Raw genomic sequence first — 13,970 nt, forward strand, 5'->3', positions numbered from 1 at the left:
TCTAAATACAAGGGCACCCACATTTGTAAAAGAACTATTAATAAAGTTTAAACCACACATCTATCCCCACACATTAATAGTGGGAGACTTCAACAACCCACTTTCACCGAAGGATAGGTCATTGAAACAGAAACTAAGCTGAGAAATAACATCATTAACCAATGCCATGAATCAAATGAATCTAACAGATATTTACAGAACTTTTCACCCAAACACAAAGGATTATACCTTCTTCTCAGCACCCCATGGAACCTTCTCCAAAATTGATCACACAGTAGGTCACAAAGCAAGCCTCAACAGATACAAGAAGATTGAAATAATACCTTGTGCCCTATCAGATCACCATGGTCTAAGGCTGGACTTCAACAACAACAGAAATAACAAAAATCCTACACACATATGGAAACTAAACAACTCTCTACTTAATGACACCTGCATCAGGGAAGAAATAAAGAAAGAAATTAAAGACTTCCTGAAATTCAATGAAAATGAAGGAACAACATATCCAAATTTGTGGGACATATTGAAAGCAGTGCTAAGAAGAAAATTCATAGCACTAAGTGCCTTTATAAAGAAATTAGAAACATCCTACATAAGCAATTTAACGACTCATCTGGAAGCCCTAGGAAAAAAAGAAGCAGAAACACCCAAGAGGAGTAGATGCCTGGAAATAATCAAACTCAGGGCTGAAATCAATAAATTAGAAACAAAGAGAACAATTCAAAGAATCAACAAAACCAGGAGCTGGTTCTTTGAGAAAATCAACAAGATAGACAAACCGTTAGCCAAACTAGCTAAAAGGCAGAGAATCATAAGATCCTACTTTAAAAGCATATATGCCACAAAATTTGAAAATCTAGGGGAAATGGACAATTTTCTTGATTGAGTCCACTTGAAAAATTGAATCAAGATCAGATAAACAAATTAATTAGTCCTATTTCTCCCATAGAAATAGAAGAAATCATTGATAGTCTCCCAACCAAAAATATCCAGGGCCAGATGGTTTCAGTGAAGAATTCTACCAGACCTTCAAAGAAGAGCTAATACTGATACTCTTCAAAAGATAGAAATGGATGGAACATTACCACATTCATTCTATGAAGCCACAGTCACATTGATACCTAAACCCCACAAAGACCCAACAACAAAAAAAAGAGAATTTCAGACCAATTTCTCTTATGAACATTGATGCTAAAATACTCACAAAATGAATACAAGAACACATCAAAGATATCATTCACTATGACCAGGTTGGCTTCATTCCAGGCATGCAGGGATTGTTTAATACACAGAAATCCATCAATGTAATCCACCATATAAACAACTGAAAGAAAAAAAACACATGATCATCTCCTTAGATGCAGAAAAAGCATTTGACAAAATCCAACACCCATTCATGTTTAAAGTTTTGGAGAAATCAAGGATACAAGGCACATACCTAAACATAATAAAAGCTATATACAGCAAGCTAATAGCCAACATCAAATTAAATGGAGAGATACTCAAGGAAATTCCTCTAAAATCAGGGACCTGACAAGGCTGCCCACTTTCTCCATATGTCTTCAATATAGTTCTTGATGTTCTAGCCAGAGCAATAAGACAACAAAAGGAGATCAAGGGTATCCAAATGGGAAAGGAGGAAGTCAAATTATCCCTATTTGCAGATGATATGATAGTGTACATAAGTGACCCCCAAAATTCCACCTGAGAACTCCTACAGCTGATAAACACCTTCAGCAAATTGACTGGATACAAAATTAACTCTAAAAAGTCAGTAGCCTTCCTATATACAAATGACAAACATACAGAGGAAGAAATTAGGAAAACTTTACCCTTCCTGATAGCCACAAGCAATATAAAATATCTAGGAGTAACTCTAACCAAGCAAGGGAAGGACTTGTTTGAAAAAACTTCAAATCATTGAAGAGATTGAAGATGACATCAGAAGATGGAAGGATCTCCCTTGTTTGTGGATTGGGAGAATTAACATAGTAAAAATGGCCATCTTACCAAAAGCAATTTACAGATTTCAGTGCAATCCCTGTCAAAATACCTACACAATTTTTTAAAGACTTTGAAAGGTCAACTCTCAACTTCATATGGAAAAAAAAACAGAATAGCTAAAACTATCCTAAACAATAAAAGATCCTCCAGATGAGTCTCTACTCCTGATCTCAAGCTGTACTACAGAGCAACAGTAATTAAAACAGCATGGTACTGGCACAGCAGTAGGCTGGTTGATCAATGGAATCGAATCAAAGACCAAGAGATGAATCCACACACATGTGGTCACTTGATGTTTGACAAAGAAAAGGGACAGCATCTTCAACAAATGGCGCTGGTCTAACTGGATGTCTGCATGCAGAAAAATGCAACTGGACCCATATTTGTCACCATGCACAAAACTCAAGCCCAAGTGGATTAAAGACCTCAACATAAAACCAGAGATACTAAGTCAGTTAGTAGAAAAAGTGGGGAGGAGCCTGGAACACATTGGCACAGGAGACAACTCTCTGAACAGAACACCAACAGCCCAGGCCTTAAGGCCAACAATTAATAAATGGGACCTCATGAGGCTGAGAAGCTTCTGTAAGGCAGGAGACACTGTCAACAGAACAAAGTGACAGCCTACAGACTGGGAAAAGATCTTCACCAACCCTACATCTGACAAAGGTCCAATACCCAAATATATAAAGCACTCAAGAAATTAACACCACCAAACCAAAATAACCCAATTAAAAAATGGGGCTCAGAACTAAACAGAGAATTCTAAACAGAGAATTTTCAACAGAAGAATATCGAATGGCTGAGAAACACAGAAATGCTCAACCTCCTTAGTCATCAGGGAAATGCAAATCAAAACCACTCTGAGATTCCATCTTAACATCCATCAGAATGGCTAAGATCAAAAATTCAAGCGACACCACATGCTGGCGAGGATGTGGGGAGAGAGGAACACTCCTTCATTGCTGGTGGGAATGCAAACTTGTACAACCACTTTGGAAATCTGTCTGGCACTTTCTCATAAAACTGGGAATAGGGCTTCCTCAAAACCCAGATATCCCACTCCTTGGAATATACCCAGAAAATCCTCCACCATGCAACAAGGACATATGCTTGACCATGTTCATAGCAGCCTTATCCATAATAGCCAGAACCTGAAAACAGCCCAAATATCACTCAGTCGAAGAATGGATAAAGAAACTGTGGTACGTTTACACTATGGAATACTACTCAGCTATTAAAAACAAGGAAATCCCAAAATTTGTGGACAAATGGATGGAACTAGAAATGGTCATATTGAATTAACCCAGAAGCAGAAAGTGGTATATACTCACTTATAATTGGGCACTAGGCCCAAAGGCATGTCCCACGAAAGTCTTCACTTACCAGGAGATTGGGATAGATCTGAGGACATCCTACTGGGACTCTAGGTAAGAAAAATATAGGAGAATGGTGAAATAAAAGGATACAGAGGGTCCTAGAAACCTACAAGAAGAACATCGTGATGTGTGGATCAGGGCCCAGGGGGGCGTCTGCTCAAACTATGGCACTAACCAAGGATAATACATGTAGTAACATCAAACCCCTACTCTGATCTAGCTAATGGACAGGACATTCTCCACAGTTATGTGGAGAGCGGAGACTGACTCTGACATGAACTCTGGTGCCTCATATTTGACCACCTCCCCTTGGTGGGGAGGCCTGGTGGCACTCAAAGTAAGAGTAAGCAAGCTTCCAAGATGAGACTTGATCGCCTATGACCATATAGTGGGGGAGGAGGCCCTCCTCAGTCATAGATCTAGGGGAGGGGACTAGGGTAGAAGCAGGAGGGAGGGAGGAACGGGAGAATACAAGTGCTGGAATAGTAATTGAGATATAAACTGAATAAATTAATAATAAAAAAGAAAAATAGATTAAGCCTGGCATGGTGGTGCATACCTTTAATCTCAGCACCCAGGAAGGCAGAAGCAGGCAAATCTCTGTGAGTTTGATGCCTACCTAGTCTACAACCTGAGTTCAGGACAGCCAATGCTACACAGAGAAACTCTGTCTTTTAAAAAATTTTTTATTTAATTAATTTATTCAGATTACAACTCAATTGTTATCCCATCACTTGTATCCTCCCATTCCTCCCTCCCTCCCACTTTTACTCTATTCCCCTGAGAAACTCTGTCTTGAAAAAAACAGGAAAAAGAAAAAGAAAACAGGGACTGATTTCTGGGGCTGCAGAGATGGTTCAGCACGTAAGAGCACTGTCTGTTCTTCCAGAAGTGATGAGTTCGATTCTAGTAACCACACGGTAGCTCACAACCATCTATATTGGAACCTGATGCCCTCTTCTGACATGCATGTGAACATGCAGATGGACACTCATACATAAAATAAAATAAATACAATCCTAAGAAAAGGAAAGGAAGGAAGGAAGGAAGAATTTAGCTGGGTGCAGTGGTGTACAACTGCAATCCCAGAACTCAGGAAGGCAGAGGCAGGCAGATCTCTGTGAGTTCAAGGCTAACCTGATCTACAAAGGAAGTCTAGGACAGCCAAGACTACACAGAGAAACCCTGTTTAAAAAAAAAAAAAAAAAGGCAGACAAAAATTAGATTAAAAAAATCTTTGAACACCAAGAATTTATTTTATTCTCTACAGAAAAACATGTGTCTGACATGGTATTTGTAGTATTGTTTTAACCTTTAATTTTTCACTTATCAATTAAACCACAAGATTGTGAAGCACTACAAGCATGTATAGGGTTGAGAGTAAGCAGCAGGGATAGCTCACAGCTCAGCTGGCATGGAGCATGCGTGTGTGCCTGCTACCCCTCAGCAGGTGCTGCTGAAGGAATGGGTACCACTGAGGTGCTGGGTTTAGAACAGTTTGGGGTTCATCATAAAACTAAGTGGGAAACACAGAGTTCCTATACATCCCCTCCTCACACAGGCACACCTCCGCTACCGTCCACATCCCACCTACATTGGCAGGGCATGGCTCACATGAGGGGCCACTCTCAGTGATGTGCGGTCCATGGGTTTTGACAGATGCACAGTGATGTATATCTGACATGTTAGTGTTGTACAAAACAGCTTGATGATCCTAAAAAGTCATCTGTACTCCATTCATTCCTAGTCCTAAAATATCCGTTTCATAATAGTGTTAGTAAAATTTTGTGAAACTTTTGATATAATTATTTCTTAAGTCTTTCAGCATAATAAAACTATATTTTTGGCAATATATATTTTGGAAAATATAAAAATTTAATTGCCCCTGGGCATCTACCTAAGGAAGAGTAAATCCTGTGTCTGCAGCTCCTGGTGCTCTGTGCACTACAGATGCCAAGGCAACTCGGCTTGCAGAGCGTACAGCAGCCTTGATTCAGGAGACGTGGGAGATGGACTGTGTGCTTCTAACTCAGCTGTGAGACAAGTCCCTGCATAAGTCAATAAATAATAAACCCAGTAAGGAACTGAGTGGACCAAAGAAGCCAGAGATCGTGGAGGGTTGGGTTTTCATTAATTTTGACTTCTCTGCTATTTATAATGTATCACTTAAACTAAGCAGTAAAAGCACCTAGGTTTCTGGAGTCAGACAGAGCAGTCACTCTAGAAGACAAGGTCACAGGTGTAAGAGGAGCACCCAACATGCGGAAGCATCAGAGAGAAGCGAGTGGAGTGGGTTCTCCACCTCTGGATCGTGTACAGATGTGCGGCATCAGATGCTAGCTTGGTGGAGGGTGCTTGCTTTGGGTATTGGTTTTCGGTGTGGATGGTATAAAGAAATGTTTTCTTTTCTCTGCCAGGCCTCTCTATCCGGAGCGTGTGCTGGAAAGCCGACCGCCTTCTAGCAGGAACCCAGGACAGCGAGATATTTGAGGTGATGGTGCGAGAGCGGGATAAGCCGATGCTCATCCTTCAGGGCCACTGCGAGGGGGAGCTCTGGGCTCTGGCTTTGCACCCTAAGAAGCCTCTGGCTGTGACAGGCAGTGATGATCGCTCTGTCAGGTGAGGCTCCACCAGACCCTCACGAACTTTCTTGGGATAACAGATGTCTTTTGCCCAAATGTGTCAGTGGTTTAAGGATAAACCACAGAGTAGGCACCACACGTTTGGGAATGGAAGCCAGGACATTGAGCTTGCTGCTAGTTGGCTTCTTAGCATGTTGTTGTTGTCTTTTTTGGCTCCATCCTAAATCATGAAAACCTTTTCAGAAGGGAAAATGTGTGACTACCACTTAGGCTGCCTTCCAGTCGTGTTTTTAGTTCAAAAGAAGAACGAGCCAAGCACTCTTCTCTCTGGTGAGACAAGATTTCCAAGCACGTGCTTGCCCTCTGTGGGGGATTGCTCAGCCATTTTAGGATGTAGTTAGAGACTGTTATTCCACATTAGACCGTCAGCTCAGATATTAAAGTTGTCTTTAGCACATGAGCAAATTGTTATCTTTTTGTAAATTCTGAAATGGAAATTTAGACATTGTCATCAAACATAGGAGAATGCTAATTTTCAAGGCATTGTGTAATTTCATCAAGATGTGCACGATTCTCACTATGGTTCATCTTTTCTTTAGGCACACAATACTGGGTAAAATGATCAAATTAAGACGCCTCCAAAGCCGGCCATGGTGGCACATGCCTTTAATCCCAGCACTGGGGTGACAGAGGCAGGCAGATCGCTGTGAGTTCGAGGCCAGCCTGGTCTATAAAGCGAGTCCAGGACAGGCAAGGCTACACAGAGAAACCCTGTCTTGAACACACTCGCGCCCCCCCCCCACCCCCGAAAAAAACAAAAACAAAACAAATAAACCAAAACCAAAACCTCCAGTATTCTGACGACTGTTACACTCATTTCAGATTAGTGTGTGTTTAATGAGCTCAACAACAGGGAGGCCATGGGGAGAGTTGAGAGTGATCAATTCATCTGTTGATTAAGTGTTGCTTCTGAGCTTTAGAAGCTGAAATAGAACTTTGTAAACTATGTTAAAGGCCACTGCTTTTCTCCCACTTACTCTGAGTTTATATGTAGCTATAGAAGCATAATGTGCTCAATTCTGTGCTTTTGTTTCTACCAAATGTGTAAAGCTCATTAATATCAGACTCTGTGGAAACAGCTATAGTGTCTTCATAGGCAACATAGATGTTTATTTGCCATATGCACCTTTGACTCTGTTTTCATGGTTTTTCTTTACTCTGAGCACAGAATTAAGCAAATGCCTGTGACCCAGTTCTTATCCATCCAAAGGAAGGAGTTCATGAAACTCCTTTACTTTTATATTTTTAGAGTTGAGTCTCAGACTTTTAAATGCGGCTGAGGAACTCTGGCTGGCAGAATCTGTAGTACTCTCTCCTCAACAATTAGTTTGGCTAAACATCTGAGTGTATTTTTGAAGAGCCTTGAAGAAAGAAGTGTAGAAGCTATGCTTTCTTGACATAAGCTTAACAGCCTCAAGGAGATAGCACAACTGAGTGAGGAGTGGTGGCGTCTTCATCCTGCCAAAGTAAAACTTACCTGATTGTAAATAGTACAAGGCTAAAACCAGCATGGGGTCACAAAAACTGGATGAGGTATTGAGAGGCTGTCCTGAGCTTCAGGCTGAAGACTGAAAGCTTCCCGAGGGAGCAGCCAGGTGTTTACTGTGCAGCTCCCCATCCCTCCCCAAGGCTGGGTGCTCATCCCTCGCCATGGCTGAGTGCCCATCCCTCCCCAAGGCTGGCTGCCCATCTCTCCCAATGGCCTGGTGCCCATCCCTCCCTATGGCTGGGTGCTCATCCCTCCCCAAGGCCGGGTGCTCATCCCTCCCTATGGCTGGGTGCTCATCCCTTTCCAAGGCTGGGTGCTCATCCCTCCCCAAGGCTGGGTGCCCATACCTCACCAAGGCTGGATACCCAACCCTCCCCAAGGCTCGGTACCCATCTCTCCTCAAGGCTGGGGACCCATCCCTCCCCAAGGCTGGGTGCCCATCCCTCCCCAAGGCTGGCTGTCCATCTCTCCTCATGGCTGTGTGTCCATCCCTCCCCATGGCTGGGTGCCCATCCTTCCTCATGGCTGGGTATCCATCCCTCCCCAAGGCTGGGTGCCCATCTCTCCCCATGGCTGGGTGCTCATCCCTCCCCAAGGCTGGTTACCCATCCCTTCCCAAGGCTAGGTGCCCATCCCTCCCCATGGCTGGGTGCTCATCCCTCCCCATGGCTGGGTGCTCATCCCTCCCCATGGCTGGGTGCTCATCCCTCCCCATGGCTGGGTGCTCATCCCTCCCCAAGGCTGGGTGCACTTAAGACACTGCCACATGGGACTTACACTTGTTTCAGAACTGCAAGTTCTCGTCCTTCTAGTATATATTCATTGTGTGTGACAAGAAGACTGTCTTAAAAAAGCCTTCCCAGGGCTGGCTCTGCGGGTAAAGACATCTGCTGCCAGTGCTGATGAGCTGCTCAGTCCTTGGAGCTCACATGGAGAGCGAGAACCAACTCGGGCATACATCATCATCACCAGAGAATTCCTTACAGAAATCAAATGCCACAACAACACCTGACACAGAAGTTCTCATTCTGTGCTCTAGATTCTTCCTCTGGCCTCACTGAGTTTGGGGTACCTAGATTAAGTGTCTGGAGCTGGGAACCCTGTACTTAGCTGTGCTTGCCTCCTGATCCGTATTTCTCCACCAGAAGCTGCTTTTTGACTGCCAGCACCATGAAGCGTTGCCCTAGCAATAGTGGGCCCTGATCAGAAAGGCCTGGGGCTTTTGCATCATAGCCATGAGTAAATTCTGGAGCTGTCTAAGAGACATCACGTATTCTCTTATCTCAGATACCTCCTCTCATACCCCAGGCAAGCCAGCAAATGTGATGTATGTTTCCTTCTATATATGTTTAAGTACCAACTACTTGAAAAGTGTTCCATGAATGTTTATGGTGAAGCTAATAGTAGCAGCATGCCCTGGCTAGTTTTTATGTCACTTGGGAAAGTGCCTCCATATGATCCAGCTATAGTGCATTGTTTTTCCAATTTAAGGATGTCTTTATTTGCAAGATACAAATGCTTCATATTTAACAAGAATTAAAGGGCATAATTTACAATGTTTTCAATTATCTGCCCTTATGATCAAATATATAGATGTTACACTATGTATACACTATGTCCAAGTATTGTACATTCATACCACTGGAAAATAGGGGTGTTTCTTTTCACATTACAGTCAACTATAAAATTCTGATATGCCCTTTCAAACTCAATCAACAAGTCAAAAGAAAAATCAAGATAATACATTTTTTTTTAAAATAACACTTTTAATCGTCTCTTAAAATATGAAGTACCAGTCTGGTTTTACATATGAATAATTATATGCTAATGATACCTATTATATATTTGAGTCCTCATATACCACAATACACAAAGCAATTAGGGCATTTTCTTAAGTGGGGATTGATGGGGAGGAACCAACCCATGGTGGTTGCTGGTATCCCTGGCCTGGTAGTCCTGTGTTCTAGAACAAAGCTGGCTTAGCAAAGCTGTATGAGCAAGCCAGGAAGCAGCACCCCTCCATGGCCTGTGCACCAGCTCCTGCCTCCAGGATCCTGCCCTGTTTCAGTTCTTGTCCTGACTTCCTTCAGTGATGATCAGTGTTGTGGAAGTGTAAGTCAAATAAACCCTTTCCCTGCTAAGTCACTGTCGTCCAGTTCTTTCATCACAGTCACCCTAACTAAGACACAGCACTAGCAGTTCCTACCCTTGGAGTATAGTTAACAGCCCATTGGCATGAGTAAGGGACAAGTTCTAATTTTCCAAGAGGAGACCCTTTGAGAAGTTGTGTTTATATCTCCTAGTCTGTGGATCTCAAAATCTTTGCAAATGTAATTTCACCTCATAGTTCTTGCTTGGTTTTTCAAATGGTGAAAGTGGCCCAAAGGTAGAACACTTTGCAGATTTTCTGACAGGCCGCAGTGAGGGATGAGGTGACCAGGCTCTTTACTGTTGTCAGTGTAGAGAGCAGGCTTTCCCACCTGGCTGAGAGGTGGGTTTGGTTTTTATTCTACCCTGTCCTTGGTCCTTAGGCTGTGGAGTCTGGCGGACCATGCCTTGATTGCCCGCTGCAACATGGAGGAAGCAGTTCGTAGTGTGTCCTTCAGCCCGGATGGCTCCCAGCTGGCCCTGGGTATGAAGGATGGCTCTTTCATCGTTCTCCGAGTCAGGTACATTCAGTACTGAAAATGGTATTTTGAGATGTTCCTTTGTTAGATGTTAAGAAGTGTCCTGGTCACAAAAATGTCAGGCTATTGGGAAACCCCTTATCTGAAATCCAAAATTGAAAATCCAGATGCCTTCGGTAAACTATTTGGAGGTAGAACCTAACCCAGGGGCCTGATGTGAATTTGCTTATAGTCTAAGTGAGCTCCCAAGGACATTTGTTCCGAAGGGAACAAATAAGAGGTTGTGAGCTCTGTGGTTAAGGCACGAAGAGGAGGAAATAATGAAGCAACACCCAGCTAAATGCGTATCACGAAGCTGGAATCAAAGTTGTGCACAGAACTGGAGTATTTCATGCTTGCTGGCATCCCATACTGTTTATGCTGAAATTCCTCTGAGTGAATTCATTATTCTCTTGGATCAGCCATTTTTGTAATTATGGCAAAGAAATACAGCTGTAAATTGAATGCTGCATGTTTTATATGGAGAAAATTCTGTGCAATGTTGAGTGCTCTTAGCACAATTTATTGCTCTGGTTTCTCATTACCAGCCCCACACAACTCATTACCAAATTAATGGGCAATGTTTCTGCTTTCTGCTGGGTGATTGATGATAAGGCAGCTAATTACCAAATTTCCTTTTTGATAGAATTCGCAAATGCAAACAAAAGAAAACGATATTTCTATTTTACATTGTTATAGTACAGCATAGTGCTGTGATAATTGATAGCAGGTGCGAGGGGTTATTATGTGAAAGCAAATCCTTGCTGCTGTTGGATGGATTCAGTTTGCTTTAGAGGTCATAATCCTGTCTCCTAGTTAAGGGGGGAAAAACAACCCATGAGCTTTCAGATATGAGCATAGGAATTAATCTTAACAGATTTTGGCCAACTCTATCTCCGGAGGCTGACCACATGTCCAAGAATACATGGCGGCACACATTGCACTTGGTGGGTTTTTTTTTAAAGATGACACAAAGTTAGGAGGTATGGCTAAATTTGGGAGAAGAGGGTGAATATACTGTATAAAATTCTTTTTTTTTTTTTTTTAAAGATGATTGTGAGCTGCCCAACATGGGATGGGACCTGAACTGAGGTCCTCTCTCCAGCCGTAAAGTTCTTAAAGAATTAATAATTTAAGAAATAATTTGACCTCAAAAAAGATACACAATAGTTTAGTGATTTGGCATATCCATTATGACCTTTTATGGTGGAAAAAATGAGTGATTAATTGCCATTTGACATTTCAAAAACTAGTAATTTCCTTCTTTTTAAATAACAAGTTTTTTTTGTTGGGTTTTTTTTTTTTGAGACAGGATAGCCCTAGTGGGTCTGGAATTTAGTATGTAGATAACCTGGCCTTCAGCCTTCAGAGATCACCCTGCCTCTGCCTTCCAAGTGCTAGAATTAAAGGCATGCACCACCACATCTGGTCTCATTTTAAAAACACAAACAAATTGCTTTTTTAAACACTAATTTTGATATGTTCTGCCTTTATCCATGGCATAGTTTTAAGTGGCTTTTAACTCTTGGTTTTTTTTATTTATTATTTATACAGTGCTCTGCCTGTATGTATATCTGAGGGCATCAGATCACATTATAGATGGCTGTGAGCCACAATGTGGTTGCTGGAAATTGAACTCAGGACCTCTGGAAGAGCAGTCAGTGCTCTTAACCCCTGAGCTATCTCTCCAGCCCCTTAACTCTAATTTTTAAATAAAAATTTCAAATAATATATAGTTGAACATGAAAGCAAATATTTTTTGTATAAAACTTTTTGTATTTACCCTGAGGACACAAAATATTATTTCAAATGTTTATTTTAATTTTTATATGTAGGATACAAATCATAAATATGTCATATCTTTTTATGAAAATAATCCTTTTGTTTCCTACAGGATTTTCTCTTGTGTGACACACACCTTTTAAAATGAGACTTGGGCTTTCTAGTTCTCGGTTTTTGTCTATCACTTTGTATTTTTATCCCTACAGAGATATGACAGAAGTGGTCCATATCAAGGATAGAAAAGAAGTCATTCATGAGATGAAATTCTCCCCAGATGGCTCTTACCTTGCAGTAGGGTCCAATGATGGCCCTGTGGATGTCTATGCTGTTGCCCAGCGGTATAAAAAAATAGGAGAATGCAGCCGATCCCTTAGCTTCATCACGCACATTGACTGGTCTCTGGATAGTAAATACTTGCAAACCAATGATGGTGCTGGGGAGAGGCTGTTCTACAAAATGCCATGTGAGTATTAAGTAGATTATGCTTGTGGTAGATGCTCACAAAAAGCAAACCTGGAACCACACGGAGAAATGTAGAGAGTGCCCTGTGACCTCGGGGTAAGGAGTGTTTTCTGAGACAAGATCCCTAAGTCATGACCCTCAGAGAAAATGTTAGTGAGTCGAGTCACATTAAAAATGCGAAACATTAGGAAGACACGAGTAAGACTTAAAGAGGCAGCATGCAGTGAGCATGAACACCTGTGCTGTTCTAATAGGCACAGATGGCATACAGAGGCGCACCAAAGGTTCTTTATTCAGACTGGCCAAAGCATGCCAACACTACACAGCGAAAGAGGAAGACAAATGATGCACGGTGCTGTTAGGAGCGTGCACAGCAGCGTGTGATGCACAGCTGTGGTGGTGACGTAAGTGGCTGTCAGTGTGTGGAAAGTCTAACGTGTGTAGCCACAGAAGGTAATATGATGAGCTGGCTAGTCCAGCTTCTGTCAATACGGATAGATCTCAGGAGTATAATGCTGAGTAAATAATTGCAAATGATGTGTACAGTGTATGATCATTTATATAAAAATGTTAAGATATTAAAACAAGTTCACATAGTAGAATCACTTACATATATACAAAGTGGTTCTTAAATGTATAGGAATGCTTAGGATTCAATTCAGGATATTGGTTGTCTCTAAAGAAAGAAAAACAAATGAGATTAGGGATGAGTGTCCAGTGGATTTTAAATGGCTGTAATATGTTCCTAAAATTTCTGTTATAAAGAGACGGGTGAGGCGAGTCAGCAGGTAAAGGCACTTGCTGTGCAATCCTAGTATCCTGAGTTCAATGCCTGGAATGCACATACAAGTGGAAGGGGAGAACTAACCGCCCCCCCCACACACACACATGCCCCACGATAACAGAAACAAATGATTTCCTATGATAAAGACCAAAATTATTCACTGAAACTCGGTGCTACAAACAGTTGCTCTGTAGTCTTCTGTGTAATTGAAACATTTCATCACTTTTAGCAAAAGATGACCTGAAATGGTTGTTCCATGAGCTTCCGAGGATGTGGAGTACATGCTGCTTAGTTTCTTGTCCGGGCCTTTGCTTTGTGTGATTCCTGCTTTACCATTTTCATTGTTGGTTGATACATTTCTCCAAGGGCAAATAACTGAATGGCCAGTGTGCAAGCTGGTCATGCCAGTCCTATTACTGTCATACATACGCCTTTCTGTAACACAAATTAAGATGAAGGGGTGTGAGTTGTGCGCATGCTCCATGGGTCTCATGTGCTTGGCAGTAACCATTATACAAACCAAGGGGTCTTCGTGGTAAAGTATTTTGTATTTACCTTTGAAAGCCCAAAGTATTATCTCATGTTTATTTTAATGTTTGTAAACTGGCTATAAATTATTTTGTTTTCCCCTTCAAAAGCTAAAACTTTTCATTACTAAAGGGTTTCTCTCTCATTTGTTTGTTCTGTCATACACATTAGATACGTGGCCATTAGGAAGTGAGTTTCTACCCAGGTCCAAAAGGAACAGGATGGTCTGTTGAA

General features: G+C 41.8%; 1 protein-coding gene across 1 annotated transcript in view; it reads left to right on the forward strand.

Annotated features, from left to right (window-relative positions):
• Window positions 1–13,970, forward strand: part of Eml6 (EMAP like 6) — a 252,970-nt gene that overhangs the window by 155,739 nt on the left and 83,261 nt on the right. The window contains exons 7-9 of the mRNA XM_051164815.1: window positions 5,801–6,002; window positions 10,046–10,183; window positions 12,169–12,425. Coding sequence (XP_051020772.1) covers window positions 5,801–6,002; window positions 10,046–10,183; window positions 12,169–12,425 — 597 coding nt within the window. The remainder of the gene's footprint in view (window positions 1–5,800; window positions 6,003–10,045; window positions 10,184–12,168; window positions 12,426–13,970) is intronic.

The sequence above is a fragment of the Acomys russatus genome, chromosome 22 (assembly GCF_903995435.1).
Source record: "Acomys russatus chromosome 22, mAcoRus1.1, whole genome shotgun sequence".
Classification (NCBI taxonomy): domain Eukaryota; kingdom Metazoa; phylum Chordata; class Mammalia; order Rodentia; family Muridae; genus Acomys; species Acomys russatus.